General features: G+C 43.1%; 1 protein-coding gene across 1 annotated transcript; it reads right to left on the bottom strand.

Annotated features, from left to right (window-relative positions):
* Positions 1-5819: 5819 nt before the first annotated feature.
* Positions 5820-10414, bottom strand: SPINT3 (serine peptidase inhibitor, Kunitz type 3). The gene is given in 4 exon segments (XM_058563420.1): positions 5820-5932; positions 9984-10034; positions 10037-10073; positions 10331-10414. Coding segments are annotated over 4 exon segments (285 nt in total).
* Between the last annotated feature and the right edge of the window lie 9072 nt (positions 10415-19486).

The raw sequence follows: 19486 nt of genomic DNA, 5'->3' as shown, positions 1-19486 counted from the left end.
CCGGAGAAGCGGTGCGTGCCCGGGATCTGAACCCAGGCCGCTAGCAGCGAAGCGTGCGCACTTAACCGCTAAGCCACAGGGCCGGCCCTCATTGAGTTTCTTTAAGATAATTATTTTGAATTCTTTGACAGGCAGATCATAGATCTCTGTTTCTTTGGGGCCAGTTACTGGAGCTTTATTAGTTCCCTTGATGGTATAGTGTTTGTCTGATTCTTCGTGATTCATGTAGCCTTGTGTTAGTGTCTGTGCATTCAAAGGAGCAAACACCTCTTCCAGTCTTTACAGACTGGTTTTGGCAGGTAAAATCTTTTTCTGTCAGTTTCCCAGGCTGACAGAATTACCTCCAGAATCCCAGTGATGCTGGAGCCAGTTTTGAGGCTGTCCCTGGGTCTGTAGTAAGGTCCATTGTTGGCAAGCTTGTTACCAGGGTCTCAGGTGGGCGTGGATCCTCTCTGGACCCTGGGTGGATGGGACTGCCTCTAGTACCTTGTTCAGTTGGGTGGTGCTGGGACAAGGATCCACTTCAGGGCCAACAGTTGGGTTCTCAATTAGCAAGCCTATTACCAGATGTGAGATGGGTGTGGCTCCCACCAGGTACTTGGGAGGGCTGCTGCCTGGTCACTGAATGGGTCCCTGGGTGGGCAGCGATGGCCCTGGACCATGGCTGAGAGGGACTGGAACTGAGCCCCCAGGGCTGTTTCAGGTTTCACAGCCAAGACTGAGGTCCATAGACCTCGTTCTGGAGTCATGGACGGGTGTGTCTCCCACCAGATCCCTGAGTGGGCTGGACTGCTCCCTGATCATGGCTGGAGGGGCTGGAGCCAAGCATAGGGTCCTTTCTGGATCTTCTGAGATGCAGACGTGTCTCCCACCACGCCCCTGTGCCGGCAGAACTGCTCATGGTCTGTGGGGGAATTGAGTATAGGGCCCTTCAGGATCTCCCAGGGTGCAGACAGGAGTGTCCCCTTCCTGGTCCCTGTGCCTATAGGACTGTTTACAGACTGTGGCTGTGAGGGGGCTGGAGTCAAGTGTAGGGCCCTTTTAGAATCTCCAGGGACACAGATGGGAGTATCTCCTGCTGGGTTCCTGTGCCAGCAGGACTGTTTAAGGACTGTGGCTGGGACAGGCTAGAGCCCAGATATAGGGCCCTTTCAGAATCTACAGTCTGAGCAAGTTTAGTGGGCTTACCTCCAGGGGCTCCTGATGGAGGCTGAGATGGGCTGGGGCCTGTTCATGTGCATTTCAGTGTCCTGGCATTATGGCCGGGACTGAGCATTACACATCCATTACACATGGATGGGCATGACCCCTCCTGGGTCCTTTGGCATACAGCCCTGGGTGACAGGACCAAGGCAAATGGGGCTGTAGCCAAGTCCTCAGGGGTATGGAACTGCTTCTGGGTCTGCAGACAAGACTATGGTAGGCGAGTAAGCTGCCTGGGTGTGGGCCTGCGTTCTTAAAATGGCTCTCCTCAGTCTTGGACTGCTCTGAGGTTTCACAATCTCATACCTGGATCCCAAATCTCCCACAAAGACATCTTTCTGCGGTCGGATGCCAAATTATTGTTGTTCAGAGGGGATATGAGAGTGAGATGTCTTATTCAGTCATCTTGCTGATGTCAGTCATGATGTTATTTTTAAAAGGTGTTTAAAAATCATGTTTATGTTTAATCTTTGTTATTTTACAAAGATAAAAAATTGGAAACACACAAACATTCAACCATAGATGATTGGCTAAGTAAATTACAATGGTCTGTAGGTTAGAAAATTATACAGCCATTAACAACGACGCTGAAGAATATTCATTGACCTGGGAAAATGTTTATAATATAATGCTACATACAAACCCTGATAGAAAATAACACTATGTATGTTTTTTATATAGAAAGAAAAAGTAAGTAAAGGTATATGCAGAGGAATATTATTTTGAGATGTTAATTGAATTTCATCCCTGTTGATAAAATTCAGTTGAATATTTATCCCTGTAGATCACTTTTCTTTGGTCTATCCCCCACCCCAGGCAGCCTGGTATTCTACTTCATACCTGGAGAAGGGATGGCACAACAGAACATAGTTCACAAAATATTTAAGTTCTTGGCTGATAGAGTTCAAAAGAGGAAGTGCAGCCCTCAGACAAAGGTTTGGAAGAATATATGATTAATAAGAACCAGAGTTTACCAATGTCTGCTCCCTGCCTGTCTCTGCCAGCAGGTGTATAAAATTCTCCCCATTGGAGGTTTAGTGAAGAGAGAAGGGAACAAAGAGAAATAGATGGTGGTTTGGGAACCTGAGAAGGGGCCCTGGGCCAAGTCCTTTCGGGCAATGAAGTACCTGGTGTATTTGGAAATCAAGAGAAGAGGTGACTATAGACAGGGTATGCTTCCAACAACTAGGATAAAGTTGGAACTGAGAACCTCTGAAGGGTAGATCAGAAATTGGTACACGGGGTGCCTAATTATAGGGTTTTTAGAGAGTCCCATTGAGCTTCCTATAGCCCTAGCTGGCGCAGAGCAGCCAGGTATTTCTTGAGCTCTAGAGAGTGGCAAGCAGAGAATACAAGTCACCAAGTGAGCTCTTCTCAGATGAGAAAGATGCTGGAAAAATATCTGAACATCCAGCAGGAATAAAAACGTCTATATGATGATGACCAAAGAGCAAGCACATGTCTCATCTGATGCCTAGGAGTTAAGCAAGTGTATTGGAATGTAGAAGCAACTTTGGGGGTCAATGGTGGCCAAAACCAATGAAATGACAGAGATTAATTTCTATTACGTGGTCAAATGGGAGCTCAAAATAGAAATTCAGGCCAACTATAATTTTTAAAAAAAGGCTTACATTTTGAGCATCTCTGAGTTTGTAGTAGTTTTGTCCTTGCTACCAATGGCACTGCCACGGTTGGCCCCTCGATGCTCTGTCATACCCAGACTTTCCCACCACAATGGTAAAAACTTTCTCAACTTCCTGGGTCTTTGTATCATTCCCTCCAGATTCAAAGTCCAAGGCAGAAGCATCTAGTTGGCTGAGTCCATGTCATATGCTCACACTCAAGAAGCCAATGGGGAAGAGAGGTAATAGTGGGACTCTTTGGCTTCCATAGAGGAGTAGAGGGACTCACTGAGAACCATCAGCCACCAAACTCCCAGCAGCTGGGGGAATGGATGCTTCATTCCTGAAAGGGAATATGGGTGCTGTCCCACAGCATGTACATAAGGCCCTCAGACAAGAACATGAGGCCGGTACTCATATAGACTTTGGCTTTTACCAACTCAGTTGGTAAAACTGAGGTACTCCTATAGACTTTGGCTTTTACCAAACTCAGTTTGGCTGAATTAGAAGGAAAGTCATTGAGGGATTATGAATAGAGGAGTATCATGACAGAAGAGGATCCTCTGGTTGCTCTGTTGAGAATAGACTGAGGGGGCATGGGCAGAAACTCTGAGACCAGCTAGGAGGCTATCTCAGTTAAAAAAAATGTATGATGTGTGGATCACTAAAGGGCAGATGAATAATGGATAAGTGATGCACGGGTGTGTGGAATACCTTGTCTACTTCCACCCACTCTGAAGGTGCGTCTTGGCTGGAGCTGTTGAGTGATGTTGAATATTGATACACTGATACAATTTTAGACATCTGAGATGAAGTGGTTAATAAAGACACAGTTGGATTATAAAGATAATGATCCCAAGGCCAGATAATTCTGGTGTTTTAATGGGTGGGAGATAGAGCGTGGAGCCAGTGATCTAGATGTTGCACAATTCAGGAGTTTTAGGACATTTTGGTGGGACAGAATATATGATTGGTGTTTGCCATGGAGAATGTTACCCATAGTGAGATATTGAGAAGGGAGGGGTGAGTGTGGGATTGGATAGGATGGAGCCTAGGGGCTAGGGAAGAGGCAATCTCTCCTTTGTGGAAGCGCTCAGTATGCTGACATGAATTTTTCTCTCCAGCCTGGAAAAAGAAGACAGTGGTGGGTCCGGCCCCATGGCTTAGCGGGTAAGTGCGTGTGCTCCACTACTGGCGGCCTGGGCTCAGATCCCGGGCGCACACCAACGCACCGCTTCTCTGGCCATGCTGAGGCCGCGTCCCACATACAGCAACTAGAAAGATGTGCAACTATGACATACAACTATCTACTGGGGCTTTGGGGAAAAAAAAAAGGAGGAGGATTGGCGATAGATGTTAGCTCAGAGCCGGTCTTCCTCAGCAAAAAGAGGAGGATTAGCACGGATGTTAGCTCAGGGATGATCTTCCTCACACACACACACAAAAAAAAACAGTGGTCATGAGAGACATTTCGGATTCTGTCTCAAACTCTTCCCAGAGAAGATCCAGGCATTCCGTTTCCCAGTGTCGTCCAGTTAGCCACCCACCTGCAAGTGGCTCTGCTGGCCCCTCTTTGAACCAGAGGAGGAAAGAGTGGGATGTGTCTGTTGTCTTGGCAGCAAAACCAGGACTTTTGAAATCTTTTGAATAAAAACCTATGATTGGAATCAGCCCCATGGGGGAAATTCTGAGATCTATGAAGGAGTGTGGCACAGTGGTTAAGATCATGGACTTTTGAAATGGACCAACACGGGCTCAATGATGAGCTCTGCCATTTTCCAGCTGTGTGGCCTTGGAAACATTACTGATTTGTTTTATCTTTGTTTCCTCATCTGCCACTGCTTCTTAAACTTGAATATGCTTACCACTCATTCAGGAATCTTGTTACAATGCAGATTATGATTTAGTAGGTCTGGAAGGAGGCCTGAGATTCTGTACTTCTAGCAAGTTCTCAGGTGACCTGGAGGCTGCTGGTCCCTGGATCATACTTTGAGAACGATGAATACAATCCAATTTTCAGCGTTACTCTGAGGTTTATACTGACTGTTTATAAAGAGCTTAGTGCAGCGCCTGGTACAATGGATAATAGTTATTTTTCCTTGGGCAATGGGAAGCAGCTGACTTGGACCTGAGAGAAGGACCCTGAATCAGAATGGGAGATAAAGGCAAGTTCCCAAATGAATGCTCCATCTTCAATTCTGCCCTCCATCCCTGAGTAGAGAGGAAGTCTGGGAAAATTATGGAGAGAGCATTGTAATGCAGAGGAAAGGATGTTTTTCCAGGATCAGTGGTGCCTCTGTTTCATTCCTCTGCCTGTCTTTGGTCCTCCATTTTTCCCTCTGAGATTTGAGGTAACTGAATTAGATGATCCCCATGTTTTCTTCTCTCTCTCCAAGCTGTAATAATTGGTGTAGCTTAAGGCAAACTAAAGGACTCTAGGACCAGACTCTTCACTGCTCTCCCCATGTAGCCTGTGGCAGGAAGACGTGGTGTAGCTGTAGTAGACAGGGCTTTCATAAAAATTCACTAATTTTTAAGTTAAAAATGGCCTTAATATCTTCAGTTCCTCCACCCATTACCATCTTTCTTCTATAGTTTGTGCTATTCCCTTGTCTTGTTTCACAGGACTCCAGAAATCCTTTCCTTGTCCGGTGTAGGCCTTTCTAATACCATGCCCCAGGTTTTCAAATCCACACCCCCCTCCTTCAAAACCCTTATCCTCCAATGGGCTAAGAACTAATTCATACTAAGTGTGAATGACTGCTAACTCTTAATTTTCCCAGTGTATTTGTATGTATATATTTAGAAAAGAAGGCCTTGAGATTTTAAATATGTCGACAATATTTGTAGAATTTCAGGCAGAGATGAGTGATTTTAGGAACACAGCAGGGAGAATAAATTTGGGGTGGAGGAATGCATCTGTGTTCATAAAAATGCCTTTTATTGCCCTAGAACAATCCTGATTTCAGAGAGGACTGTGTTCTTAGCGGGAAATCAAGTGTGCTTGCAGGCTTTCTCACAAGTTTCTTTCCTCAAAAAGTTGTTTCCATTGCCATCACAGCCTCCATGTAAAAACAGCTCACATTCATAGGTCTTTGAGTTGTAAAACCATCACTGGATTGAGGCTCAACATGAGCCCTTTTCCATAGGAAGGTTGCATATTTCTGGGGAGACAGTATTCTCAGGCCCTAAAGAGAGAAAGTGGTTGAGAGAGGCCAAACCCATCACCTTCCCCTTTTTAACCCCACATACCAGGGGCTGGGACAGCCCTGGGTGCAATTGTGAGGCTGTCCACAGTAGCTGAGCTCTGTACCTCTTCCCACTCAGTCCACCTGGCCCACCAGGCTGTGGCCTTATCCATCTACACAGAAGTTGAAGTTTTCACTTCTGGGAGGAGCCTGATGTAGTGAAAATCCCAGACTTGAGAATCCAACTCAAGTGGATTCAAATCTTAACCCTGCCCCTGTGATATTATATCAACTTAACTTCTCCAAATCTCCATTTCTTTTTTTTTTTTTTTGGTGAGGGAGATCAACCCTGAGCTAACATCCGTGCTAATCCTCCTCTTTTTGCTGAGGAAGACCAGCTCTGAGCTAACATCTATTGCCAATCCTTCTCCCTTTTTTCTTCCCCAAAGCCCCAGTAGATAGTTGCATGTCATAGTTGCACATCTTTCTAGTTGCTGTATGTGGGACGCAGCCTCAGCATGGCCGGAGAAGCGGTGCGTCGGTGCACACCCGTGATCCGAACCCAGATCGCCAGTAGTGGAGCGCGCGCACTTAACTGCTAAGCCACGGGGCCAGCCCTCCAAATCTCCATTTCTTAATTTGTAAGATTGGGGAGTTGAAACCCATCAACTCTGAGCAGTCTTCCAGATCTGATTTTATAGGATTTGATGAGTAAGCTCTCTCAAGCTTCCGCTTCTTGTCTCATAGTCATTCTAGAATAGATATTCTATAGTGAAAAGAAGACTGACTAAATCTGAGAGCAGGGTTCAAACTTGACTTAATCATTTTCTAGCTGTGTGATCTTGGATAAATCATCTACATCTTTCACACTCAATTTCCTTCATTGTAAAATGGGGATGTAATGTCCACATTTTGGCTTACAGAAGGGTTAGAGATAACCAATAGAAAGCATTGATAAATAGAAAAGCATCAATAAATAGTAGCTGCTCTCAGTCACTCATTCCCTTCCCTAACCAAAAAGACTTTTGAGAGCAGGGATCTTGTCATACTCTTTTCTGCAGTCTACATGGACTAACAAGCCTGGCCCTTAGTTCTCAGTAAATATTTGTTAACAGAAAAAAAATCCATGAGGTCCTCTGAGGCAGGGCTAACAAGTTTCTTTGTATTCTCCTTTTACGTGAATGGTTTTTTCCTTGCAATTACTCTTCAAGGTAGATATTAGGACTTCCAACATTACATGAAAAACTGAGGTGGAGTGCCTTTCCTAATGTCATTCTAGAAAATGATAGGGCCAAGAATCAAACCCAGGATAGTCAGGCTGCAAAGGCTTTCAGGTTCTCAATCCATGTTTGTTGTTGTAGAATGAACGGCCGATCACTCCTGTTGTGGACTTGCAGGCATCAGGCAAGGTGGAGGAAAGGTGCAGACTCTGTCTTGTCCTCCCACCTGTAAGGCTGACTCTAAGGGTTAAGGATAATGACTAATAGGCGGAATAGCTTGTCCAGTCAAGATGGGAGGTGGAGTGGGGCATGTTGGAATATTCTGGAGATAGCCTAGTCACAGCAACCTAATCCCCTGGACCCTTACAGGTGACTCTGCAGGGGCTAGAGTCTCACTCAATTTTTAATTTTCTCAGTCCTACCTCTCTGCTCCTCCATTTCTTTAAACCAAAGGAAAATCACTTGACCTGTTTACTTTCTAATGGAATGAGGATGATGATACCCTCTGTGTATGTGTGCATATGTGTGCGTGTATGTATGTGTGTATGTTTGTGTGTGTGAAAGAAGCTGCGCTAAGTGCTTTACAATAATCTATTTTTCACTTCCCCTGCCCCCAGCAAATAGTTTTATTTGTTATCTCTCTATTTATCTTGTTTTCTATTGTTTTCTTGTTTTATTATTTTTGTCTTTCTATTTTTTGGAGGCGTTCCCTCTGTTGTTCTTCTCTAACGTCTTGAGTTCTATGCTTGACTAATTATAACTTTTCTTCTCTTCTAATATAAGCACTTAAGGCTACAAATTTTCCTCTAAGAACCACTTTAGCTGCATTTCGCAAGTTTTGTTATGTGGCATCTTCATAATTGATTAGTTCTAAGACAATAATCTACTAAGAGCTAAGTTATACCAAGAGCTTTACATGCATCACATCAGTTGATCAATAAAGTAGATAAGATCATTCACCTTATTTTATAGAAGAGAAACTGAAGCTCAGAGAGCCTAAATAATGTTCCCAAGGCATGGAGTTTGTAAGTGGTGGAGCCAAGAGCAGAACCCAGGAGTCAGACTCCAGGTATGCCTGTCCCATTGACCACTGCATTCTTCTTCCTTATAGCAGAGGTTCTTAAACTTGAGTGTGCATCAGAATCACCTGGAGGGCTTGTTAAAACACAGATTGTGAGAACCACTCCCAGAGTTCTGATCCAGTAGGATTGGGAATTAGCAAATTCTCAGGTGATACTTCTGCTGCTTCTGGAACAGGAGACAAATTTTGAAAACCATTGGGCTATAGGATTATTGAGAAGTTTAGTATTCCATTTATATATAAGAATCTATAATCTGTAGCTTCATGTATGTACATACGTGCAGAGAACTGTATGTGCAAGGATGCTCACCAGCATGTTAACAGTGGTAATCTCTGGAAGGTAAAATTTTGACAAATTTTTACTTTCTCAGTTATACTTTCGTATGTGTGAATTTTCTACAAAGAATAGGTAATATTTTTATAATCTTGTACTATAATATATATTTTTTAAAAGGAATCTTACTGGCTGCTCAAAAATCTTGGAAACTACTGCAATTTTCCTCATTTCTGGTGGATTATCTTGGATATACTGCATTTCATATCCTCACTTCCATTTTCAGATTTTAAGCTTCAGCAAAGAAAGTAGTCCAGAAAGGAGCCTTTTCCTGCAAGTAGGTCTGACTCGGCTAAGTCCCTCACCTTGAAATTTTGGCTCATATCTCTCCGTCTCAATCTTGCCTTGCTCGCCACCAGTCCCACCCCAGACTTTGAATCTGCCTTACTCTGCTCTACTTTTTATCTTTTCTGTAGCACTTTTACTGTCTGTTATGTGTTTTGTATATTGTTTGTCTCTCTCCTGCTGGAATATGAATTCCACAAAGGCAAGGTCTTTGTTTCACTCATTGCTTTAGCCTCAGCACCTAGGACAGTGCCTGGTACATCATATACGCCCAACATATATTTGATGAAGTGAATTGAATTGACTCCTCATCCTATGAGATAAGAAATGGACTCTCTTTCTCATACACTGCCAGTAGGAATGCAAACTGGTGCAGCCACTATGGAAAACAGTATGGAGATTTCTCAAAAAATTAAAAATAGAAATACTGTATAATCCAGCTAACCCACTACTGGGTATTTATCCAAAGAACATGAAATCAACAATACAAAGAGATTTATGCACCCCTATGTTCATTGCAGCATTATTTACAATAGCCAAGACGTGGAAGCAACACGTACCCATCAACTGATGAATGGATAAAGAAGATGTGGTAAATATATGCAGTCGAATACTACTCAGCTATAAAAAAGACAAAATAGTCCCATTTGCAACAACATGGATGGACCTTGAGGATATCATGTTAAGTCAAATAAGCCAGAGAGAGAAAGACAAATCCTGTATGATTTCACTCGTATGTGGAAGATAAACAAACACATGGATAAAGAGAACAGATTAGCGGTTACCAGAGGGGAAGGGCGTGGGCTGATAGGCAAAAGGGGTAAAGGGGCACATATGTATGGTGACTGATAAAAACTAGACTATTGGTGTTGAACACGATGCAGTCTATACAGAAACTGGTATGTAATAATGTGCACCTGAAATTACGCAATGTTATAAACCAATATGACCTCAATAAAATAATTTTTAAAAAAAGAAATGGGCTCTCTTTGTGCTGCTGGGCCCCCTGCCCTATTCCCATGTTACTCTTGGAGGTCCCACGTTCCATACCAACTTTTCCTAATTCTGATGGAAGATTTTGGCAGAGAGTGAGAAGCAGAGAAATGAGAGAGAGACCCGGAGCTGCGTGGTGCCACCAGCCTGTGGCCCAGCATTTTAACGAGAAAGGGGACCAAGAGGGAGGAGCCTGGCCCCACATACAGCTCATTCACCCCAAACTCCTGCTATTCACAAGGCTGAGCTACCCCTGGAACGGAGTGCCCAGCCAAAGCACAGCTCTGACTTTCTCGTTTCGCCTTATCTGATCTGGTTTTATCCAAGGCCACTTTACTACATTTCAGGGTGGAACCCCTTTGACAACAATAAAACAACAGTTATCATTTGTTGAATGCCTTTACCTTTCCAGACACCATATAAAATACCCTTTGCACGTTGGCTCCCTTGAATCCACATAGGATTCCTGCAAGGCTTAGAGCCCCCATTTTGTAGATGAGGAGAGGTTAAACTACCTTGATCATTGTCACATGGATAGCAAGTTTCAGAGCCAGGACTGGGACCCTGGTCTGTCCAGCTCCAATGCCCTTGTATCACTCATTCATTCAACAAACACTTATTGAGTTCCCACAGTGTGCCAGTCATAGTCTTATGTGCTGCCTCCCTCCCATCTGGGGTCTCCTAGGGAATTGTGAAAACAACACACACATTGTCTGGAGGTCAGAAATAGTCACCTACTTGCAGAAGGCACAGGCGCAGTATATTTAAGCAGAAATGTCAAAAGTATAGTATAGAAAGAGTGCCCATCTTTTTTTGGTTTAGAGAATCATTCTGTCTAGAGACATGCCGCAATCACCAGGGTCCATCACATTCCCCACCCATCTTCTTTCCTGGATCCTCTTGGAAGACAAAGCCGGCATGCTTTAGTGGGATTCAGTGAGCCTCAAATTTGGAGTCTGAGGTTATGCTTTTGAGTCCAGGTGCTCTTGACCTTGGACAAGTCATTTAACCACTCTCAGTTTCAGTTTTCCCATCTATAATGAGAAAAGCATTCTAATTAATTGTGAGATTAATTATGTTGATTTAGCATACTTCCCAGAATTGACACAAGTGGTCAGTGAATATGCAAATGCTTCATACATTGTAAACGCACACACAGGCACATGCCATTTGCAGGTGTGTGTGTGTGTGATGCTTTTTTTGGAAATGGGGGTGCTAACTGGAGCGGCACCATGCTTGGTCCCTGCAGAAACGTGTTACCCATCTTTCAATTACTGGTAGCTCTTCCTTCTCTTTAAATCCCCTGAAGCCATGATGCTCATTCCTTGGCCATTGCTTCTCCCAACTATAGTTCACACCGTGGTTGATCGATCCTCTCATCACCTGCTGATCTTCACTGCTTCCTCTACCTTAATTTCCTTGAAGGCCCCTCTGAAGCCTGCATTTCAACATCTCTGTAATACATATTCTTTTGTACTTTGGTGGGTCCACACGCATTATCCCTGGAATCTCTTTCCTTAGTTCCCTTGGGTGGTCAAACCAGTTCATCAGAAACCAAAATAATGGCAGAAGGAGGCCGCCAGGGAGTGAACAGACTAGCATTTGCCATTCAGGCGGAGGAAAGGCAGGATTGCCTATGGGTGCTCCTTGGTGGGAGCTCACCACAGTGCTCCCTCTTCTAGAACAGCCAACCAGGAAGCGAGAATAGGCCTTTTAACACACAACTCAGAAGAGCAATTTTCATCTGGGGATGGAGCGATTCTGCCACCCAGGAACAGTTGGCAATGTCTAAAGACATTTCTGATTGTCATAACTCCAAGGTACGGGGAAGCCTACTGGTAGATGCCAGGGATGCTGCTAAACATCCTACAACACACAGGACAGCCCCACAACAAAGAACGATCTGTCCCCAAATGTCAATAGTGCCGAGGTTAGGAAACCCTACAGAAGAGTTATGGATATAAGTACTTTTTTAACTATAAAAATATTTCCAACATTGGCTGCATGATAAGGACTCCACGCCGTGACAGCAGTGCTCAATGAGGTGTGCTTGTACTTATTTGATTGAACAGGCCTGTGGGTGGGTGTGGGAGGCACTGGCCTTTGAAAACCAGACACTCTGTACCCAGGTTGCTGTGGGGAATCTTTGACCATGACTCAGTGACTTGGCCCTTCCTCAGGTGATTTGGGTGGTAAGGTTACTATAATTCCAAGAGATGGAGGGCAAGTGTAATATTTATTAAAAGCACATTAGAGAAGCTAGCAGGAAGCTCTGGCTAGTTATCTAGCACTTATACTCATCAAAGTAGTCTTCCTAACCCTGTACCAACAATATATGTGTATCAAGAATTAATTAAATTACTTTTGATTGAGACCCATTGATTTGGGTGGTGTAGGGATGGGGGAAGTAAACGTGGGTGAGATTTTGAAAGAATGATGTTTCCCCATTCAGATTCTAACCTCCATACAACCTTTATCTTTTCTAGAGGGGGGGAGGAGATTAACTTGAGCACTGACTATATGTCAGGGAATTTTCTGCCTTGTCTCAATACATTCTTGTAAAAGGTCCTTGGCGTAGATATTATTATCACCCCCATTTAACAGAACAGGGGAAAAGGGACTTAGGAGACCTGCTTGTACATATAACAAATACATTTATCATAAACACAGATATACCAAGAGAGTTTATTTCTGTTATTTACCTTATTTAGGTTCAAAATAAACATCCAGAGGGGCAAAATAATTTTGATAAATTTAAGAGTAGAGTCCATTTATGTCTTCAGAAATCCAAGTTGAAATTTTAGCAAAGGATAATTTTTAGCATTCTATGCCAAATATCTTGAATATAAATAGCGACTTTAGGGTACGGGAGAAATTGACTCTAGAACCCAGGAGCCTGGAACTATCCGTAAGACATGGGAAATTCTCACTGTGGGGAGTTCCAGGTTGGCCCCTTTCCTAGAAGCTGTGACCCTATAAGGTTTGCATCTGAGTGGTTGAGATCATTAAGTGGTGCCTGCATTTTTGCACTGTTTGTTCTAACAGTAATGCTAATCTTTGTTGTTTACGGAACATGTCCTATGAACCAGGCAGTATGTCACGCACATTACATAAATCATCTTGTGTGATCTTCACGAAAACTCTATGGCACCGGTTTTATTGTTTTGCATATTTCACAGATGAGGAATCCAAGACCCAGGGAAGTTATGAGATAAGCCAAGTTTATTTAGTTTTTAAGTAGCCAGACTGGGATTTAACTCAAGTTTCTCTGACTCATGCCTTTGTTAAATCATTATACTGCATCATTCTACCATAACCCACGAAAGGTCTCTGTCCCTCAGAGAGGCCACTTAACCCCATTGCTTTTAATATCCCAGAGAGACCATCGATTCTCCATGAACTCAATGCCTGTCCATTTCTGGGCTTTATTCCCTCCGGAAATGGAGTCTGGTGGTAGAGGAAGGAAGGAACTCATAATACAGAGAGGAAGAGAGTGTGGTATGGCAGAGAGAGCCTAGCAATCCTAGCCTGGGGATGGAGACAGAATTGGATGTGTATCTATTGACTTAATTCTGGTAAAATATAGTAACTTTGTACCAGTATAGTTCCATCTTCTGCCCCCTCCTTTGTGCTTTTATCATATATGTTACATTTATGTATGTTATGAACCTAACAATACAGTATTATAATTACTGCTTTAAACAATCTTATCATTTTTAAAGACATTAAGAGAAGAGCACACACACTCATTTATATTTACCATTTCTGGTGTTCTTCATTCTTTCCCATACAGATCCTAATTCCCATCTAGTGTCATCTCCTTTCAGCCTTAAGGATCAAGTCTGGTAGCAGCAACTTCTCATTTTTTGTTTATATGTGAAAGTCTTTATTTTCTCTAGTTGAAAAATTTATTGAGATAATTGTAGATTCACAAGTAGTTGTAAGAAATAATACCCTTTACCCAGTTTCCCCAATGGTAACATTTTGAAAAACTATAGTACAATATCAAAACTCAGATATCGACATTGAAACAACCCACTGATCTCATCCAGATTTTCATCTTACTTGTACTCATTTGTGTATGTGTGTGTGTGCACATGTACTCAGTTCTACATGATTTTATCACTAGTGTAGATTTGTGTATACACCACTACAGTCAAGATACTGCACAGTTCTATTAGTACCAGGATCCCTAATGTTGCCCTTTATACCACACTTCTCTCCTTCCCACTTCTCTTGCCCCCTAATCCATAGCCTCTGGCAACCACTAATGTATTCTCCATTTCTAAAATTTTTTCATTTCAAAATGTTATATAAATGGAATCACACATATTTAACCCTTTGGAATTGGGTTTTGTTAAATCACCATAATTCCCTGGAGATTCATCCAAGCTGTTGCATCCATCATTAGTTCATTCCTTAGTATTCCATGCTGAGTATTCCATGGATATGCCACCATTTGACCTAACACCTGTTGAAGGACATCTGGGCTGTGTTTGGCTACTATGAATGAAGCTGCTATGAACATGTGCATATGTGCAGGTTTTTGCGTGAACATAAGTTTTCATTTCTCTGGGATAAATGCCCCAAAGTGCAATTTCTGGGTTGTGTGGTAATCGTATGTCTACTTTTATAAGAAACTGCCAAACTATTTTCTAGAGTAGGTGTACCATTTTACTCTCCCAACAGCAATGTATGAGAGATCCAGTTTCTCTGCATCCTTGTTAGCATTTGCTATTGTTACTCTTTTTTATTTTAGCCATTCTGATAGGTGTGTAGTGATATCTTATTGCAGTTTTAATTTGCATTTCCGTGATGGCCAATGATGTTGGATGTCTTTTCGTGTGTTCATTTTTTATCAATATATCCTTTCAGGTGAAATATCTTCATGTCTTTTGCCCATTTTCCAATTGGATTGTTTGTGTAATTCTGGGTTTTGAGAGTTCTTTATGTATTATAGACACTAGTTATTGTTGTATATAAGGTTTGTTGCCCTTATTTTGAAGGATAGTTTCTCTGGATATAGAATTCTTGTTTGATAGCTGTTTTTCTTTCAGCTTTTTGAATATAGTATTTCAATGGCTTCTGGCCTCCGTTGTTTCTGATACAAGATCAGCCATTAATTGTATTATTGGCCACCTGTATGCGATGAGTCATTTTTCTCTAGTTGTTTTCAGATATTTTTCTTTGTCTCTCAGAAATTTGACTATGATGCGTCTAAGTGTGGTTTTCTTTGTGTTTAATATACTTGAGGTTCATTGAGCTTCTTGGAACTGAAGCTGTTTTCCAAGAATAAATGTTTCTCAATTTGTTGTTTTACTTTGGTAAATTTCCAGTGCCTTGATTTGTTTTTGACAATTTCATACAGTTTTATACTTGTTTTCCGTGGAGAGGAATCACCTGACCTCTTTAGGTCACCATTACTGGAAGTCTTTCTCTTGGATGTAAATACAATATTTACTTTCTAATGAGCCTCTTCCTCAAATACGTATGATTCCACCACTTTCTTGAGATGCAATGCATATGTGCCTCTGTATATGCAGTACTAGTACCAGCACCAGTACTTTGTTTCATATTTGCCTCTTGTTTTGTGCATAAGTTGAGAACTCCCTGAGAGAAGAAGTGAGAAGTTGGGTAGGATTTAGGAATTCCTGGATCTAATACCTACACAATCTCATACTAATATACAATGTCATATGGGTTCTACAGATCATTACCCGGATGCCCCTTCAGGACTGAGACACTCATTCCTCCAGTTGCTAGAAGTGTTGGCTGCTGAGAGACAAGATTTCCTGTCTTCTGCCTGCTGCCTCCTCCCAGCTCTTAGCAACCTCCTTATCTGCCGTCTTGCTCTTCTCTTTCCCTCCTGTGCCACCTCCTTTCCATGCCTACACCCTGCCCAACAGTATTTTTTTAAAGCTCCCCATGTAATTCTAATTTCAGTCCAGGATTAAGAACCTCTGGTCCGAGTGATGAGGATCCTAGGAAAACAGGTCTTGGTAGCAGTTCCAGATGATGGAACATCAGTTTCATGCTTTGAAGGATTCCTGTGAGTAATCAGTAGGCATGAGTAACTGTTTCTAAAGGTGATTTTAATTTTATTTTATTTAGGAAATAGCAAAATAGCAAGAAATGGTGTCCAAGCCTTCTAAGGCTCCCATGCTGGAGATCTCTCATGTGCCACGCTGGTTTACTCTCCTCACTTCTCCACTTTGCTCTGTGTTCTGGGAGGCCGATGACATCATATGGATGACATCAACCAGCTGGCTCCCTTGTCCTCTGGTTTCTGGTTGATCTCAGCCAGTGCGGAGCACCAGCAGGAAACCAGAAGATAAGAGGAGAGTGAGGTCCAGGTATTAATTCCCCTCATTCTCTTCTTCTGGTGTTGCCATGGACTGGCTGGGTCTCTCACAAAAGTATCAACACCTGTCAAGTGGCCCCTCCACACAATCCTTGTGCTTTAAATTCCAGTAACTTTCCTCCTCTCATCCCTTCAGGCCTTTGGCATGCTGCTGGTACAAGGTCTGGGATACCACACTCTCCTTTGCGGCCTTTCTTGCCTATACATTTGTAAATTTTCATCATTAAACATTCCCCCTAGTACCCAGTCTAAGTGCGCCAACTGTTTCCTGCCCTGACCCTGGGTTGCTCACATATTTTGTGAGCTCATATAATGCTCCTAGCCGGGGGAAATGAGAATGAATAATCAATGGCACATGGTAGCATAGTGACTAATCAAATTATTACTGGCATTGGCATAGGATTAAGTGCTGGTTAGACGCTAAAGCGTTGTTGTGGTGGCAATTATGGTGGCAACACTGGCAAAAGTAGTGATGATAAAGGGGCTGGCCCAGCGGCATATTGGTTAAGTTCGTGTGCTCCGCTTCGACGGCCAGGGGTTCGCAGGTTCAGATCCCAGGCGCAGACCTATGCACTGCTTATCTAGCCATGCTGTGGCAGGCGTCCCACATAAAATAGAGGAAGATGGGGCCGGCCTGGTCGCGCAAGCGGTTAAGTGTGCATGCTCCACTGCGGCGGCCCGGGGTTCGCTGGTTCAGATCCTGGGCACGCACTGACGCACTGCTTGTCAGGCCATGCTGTGGCGGCGTCCCATATAAAGTGGAGGAAGATGGGCACGGATGTTAGCCCAGGGCCAGTCTTCCTCAGCAAAAAGAGGAGGATTGGCAGATGTTAGCTCAGGGCAGATCTTCCTCAAAAAATAGACAAAGATGAGCACAGATGTTAGCTCAGGGCCAATCTTCCTTACTAAAAAAAAAAAATAGTGATGATAAATATTGGGGCATCAGATGGATTTTTCTGACAGCCCTGGAGAGTATACACTGGGAAAGGAAAAAATGGAGAACTATAAATATCCAGTTTGAAAATATATTTTTCCTCACCCCAAACCAGTTCACATGATAACATGATGGAATGTCCTGTTGAAGACTAACTTGCGGTACCATGTGGGAGGCAATACCACCAGAGCCTGGAGTACTGCTCTACAAGATGTGGTGTATGCATTAAATCAGTGGCCAATATATGGTGCCATCTGCCCTATTGCCTGAATAAATCGGCGCTAGAACCAAGGGATGGAGCTGGGATTCTCCTCTAACTTTGACATCTAATAACCACTGGGGGAATGTTTGTCTTCCATCCTCCCAATCTCAGGCTTAGTGGTTGGTGGTCTTGGCCTTCAAGGGAGGAATGATTCCACAGCATAACACCACCATGGTTTTGCTGGATCGAGAGCAAAGTCTGCTCCCTGGCTCTTTTCGGCTCCTCACGCCACTTAACTAACAGAGAGAAAATGGAGGGTGTCGCTAACCAGAGGGAAATTGGGTGGCTACTGTACAGTGGAGGTTTGTCTGGAACCCAAGGGATTCACTGGCACCTCTTAGTCCTCCTTTGTCCAATAGTCCTGGTCCATGAAATACTCTGGGAACCCCATAAAGGAAAGGTCAGCAAGGACTCAGACTCCACAGGATTGAGGCTTGGATCACCTCACCAGATAAAGCACTCCATCTAGCCGGCAGAAGGTAAAGGAAACACGGCAAGGATGGTGGGAGGAGGCAACTGTGATCACCAGCTTGAGCCTCACGACCAGCTACAGAAGTGGTGTCTGCAATAGCTCTGTTTTATGTTAATTGTTTCTTTCTATCCCCTGTCCTCCCCTGAATATGAAGAACACTGGTGACGGATGACATTTTAGATTTTGGCTGAGTATGGAACAAACTGACATCTCTCACAATGGTTTTGTGACCCAGGGGACTAGTGCAACCCCTGTGGTGGGACTTTAACTTTTCTCCTGGATAGAATCCAAGAGTGGATATTGAGGAGCAAGAGATGTAAATTTGGATTTCTTTCTTTCCCCTTCCAGATCCACTCACCACTCTTCTGTGCCTTGCTCCATGCCTCAGAAGGCCAAATGTAGGGGCTGTATCAACAGGTTGTGTTGCTCTCTGGCAAGACAGTTCTGGTTCTGACTGGTTCTGGTTGGAACCAGCCAAGGGGACCCAGGCCAGAGATCAGAAGGAAGAAGGAGAGTAATGTTGGGGTATTTATTCCCCCATCTCCCTCTTGTTATGTCTCCACAATCTTGGGAACCCCTCACCTTGGCTCCTTTCAGGAGGTCCCTTCTACACAGACCCCTGTTCCAGCAACCAGTCCTTCCCCTTTGCTCCATCATATCAAGGAGTGTTCTGCGATTCATTTTAGTTCATTCAAGAAATATTTATTGAGGACCTACTATGTGTAAGGTACTAGTGAGGAAAAAGCACAATCCTTTGTCTTTATAGAGTCTAATGCCTGGAGGGAAGAGAAATATTAAGTAAAGTCACAATTAAAATAACTATGTACTGTGATAAGGACCATGACAGGGAAGTATAGGATGCCTGACGAAGACTCAAGGCAAGAGGAATCTGCATATGTGCACCAGCAAATGTGAATGCTTTGGAGCAGGAAGGAGCTCAGCACATATCAGAAACTGAAATAAGACTAGTAAGGCTGTAGCACAGTGAGTGAGGGAGAGCCACGGTCAACTTGACAAGATTCAACAATGGATTAGCCTTGGGTAAGGGGTTGGAGGAAGAGGGGAGACCCCTTAGACATGAAAAATAAAGTATATTTAATGTAAGCATGCTTCTGACGTCTCCGTGTCCTCCTTTCACTTTATCAATGATCTTGAAGGAACACTGAGTTAAGCAAGTGCTCACTTTGCTTGATGAAATAATATGGTAAAGTAAATGGTAAGGAGGAAATCAATAGCAAAAGGGAGGGAAAATAGTGCAAAAGGATAAATATGATAAATCATGCATGATATGCTCTGTATTGGACACTGCTTAACAGGAATGGCAAATTGAGAAGAATGAGTCTTTAGAGCAAAAATTAATAGCAGAAGGAGGCAAGAATGGCCAAAAGTATAAATACGATGAACTAGAAATGATGCGATCTACATTTAATAATATTTATCAGGAACGTGATATTAAATCAGAAGAGTTTTAGACCAGTAGTTCCAAACTTAGAATACATTAGGGTTACCTTGGAGCCCTTCTTTCTTTCTT

This window comes from Diceros bicornis, chromosome 19 (genome assembly GCF_020826845.1).
Source record: "Diceros bicornis minor isolate mBicDic1 chromosome 19, mDicBic1.mat.cur, whole genome shotgun sequence".
Classification (NCBI taxonomy): Eukaryota; Metazoa; Chordata; class Mammalia; order Perissodactyla; family Rhinocerotidae; genus Diceros; species Diceros bicornis.
This window is presented reverse-complemented; position numbering and strand designations above follow the sequence as displayed.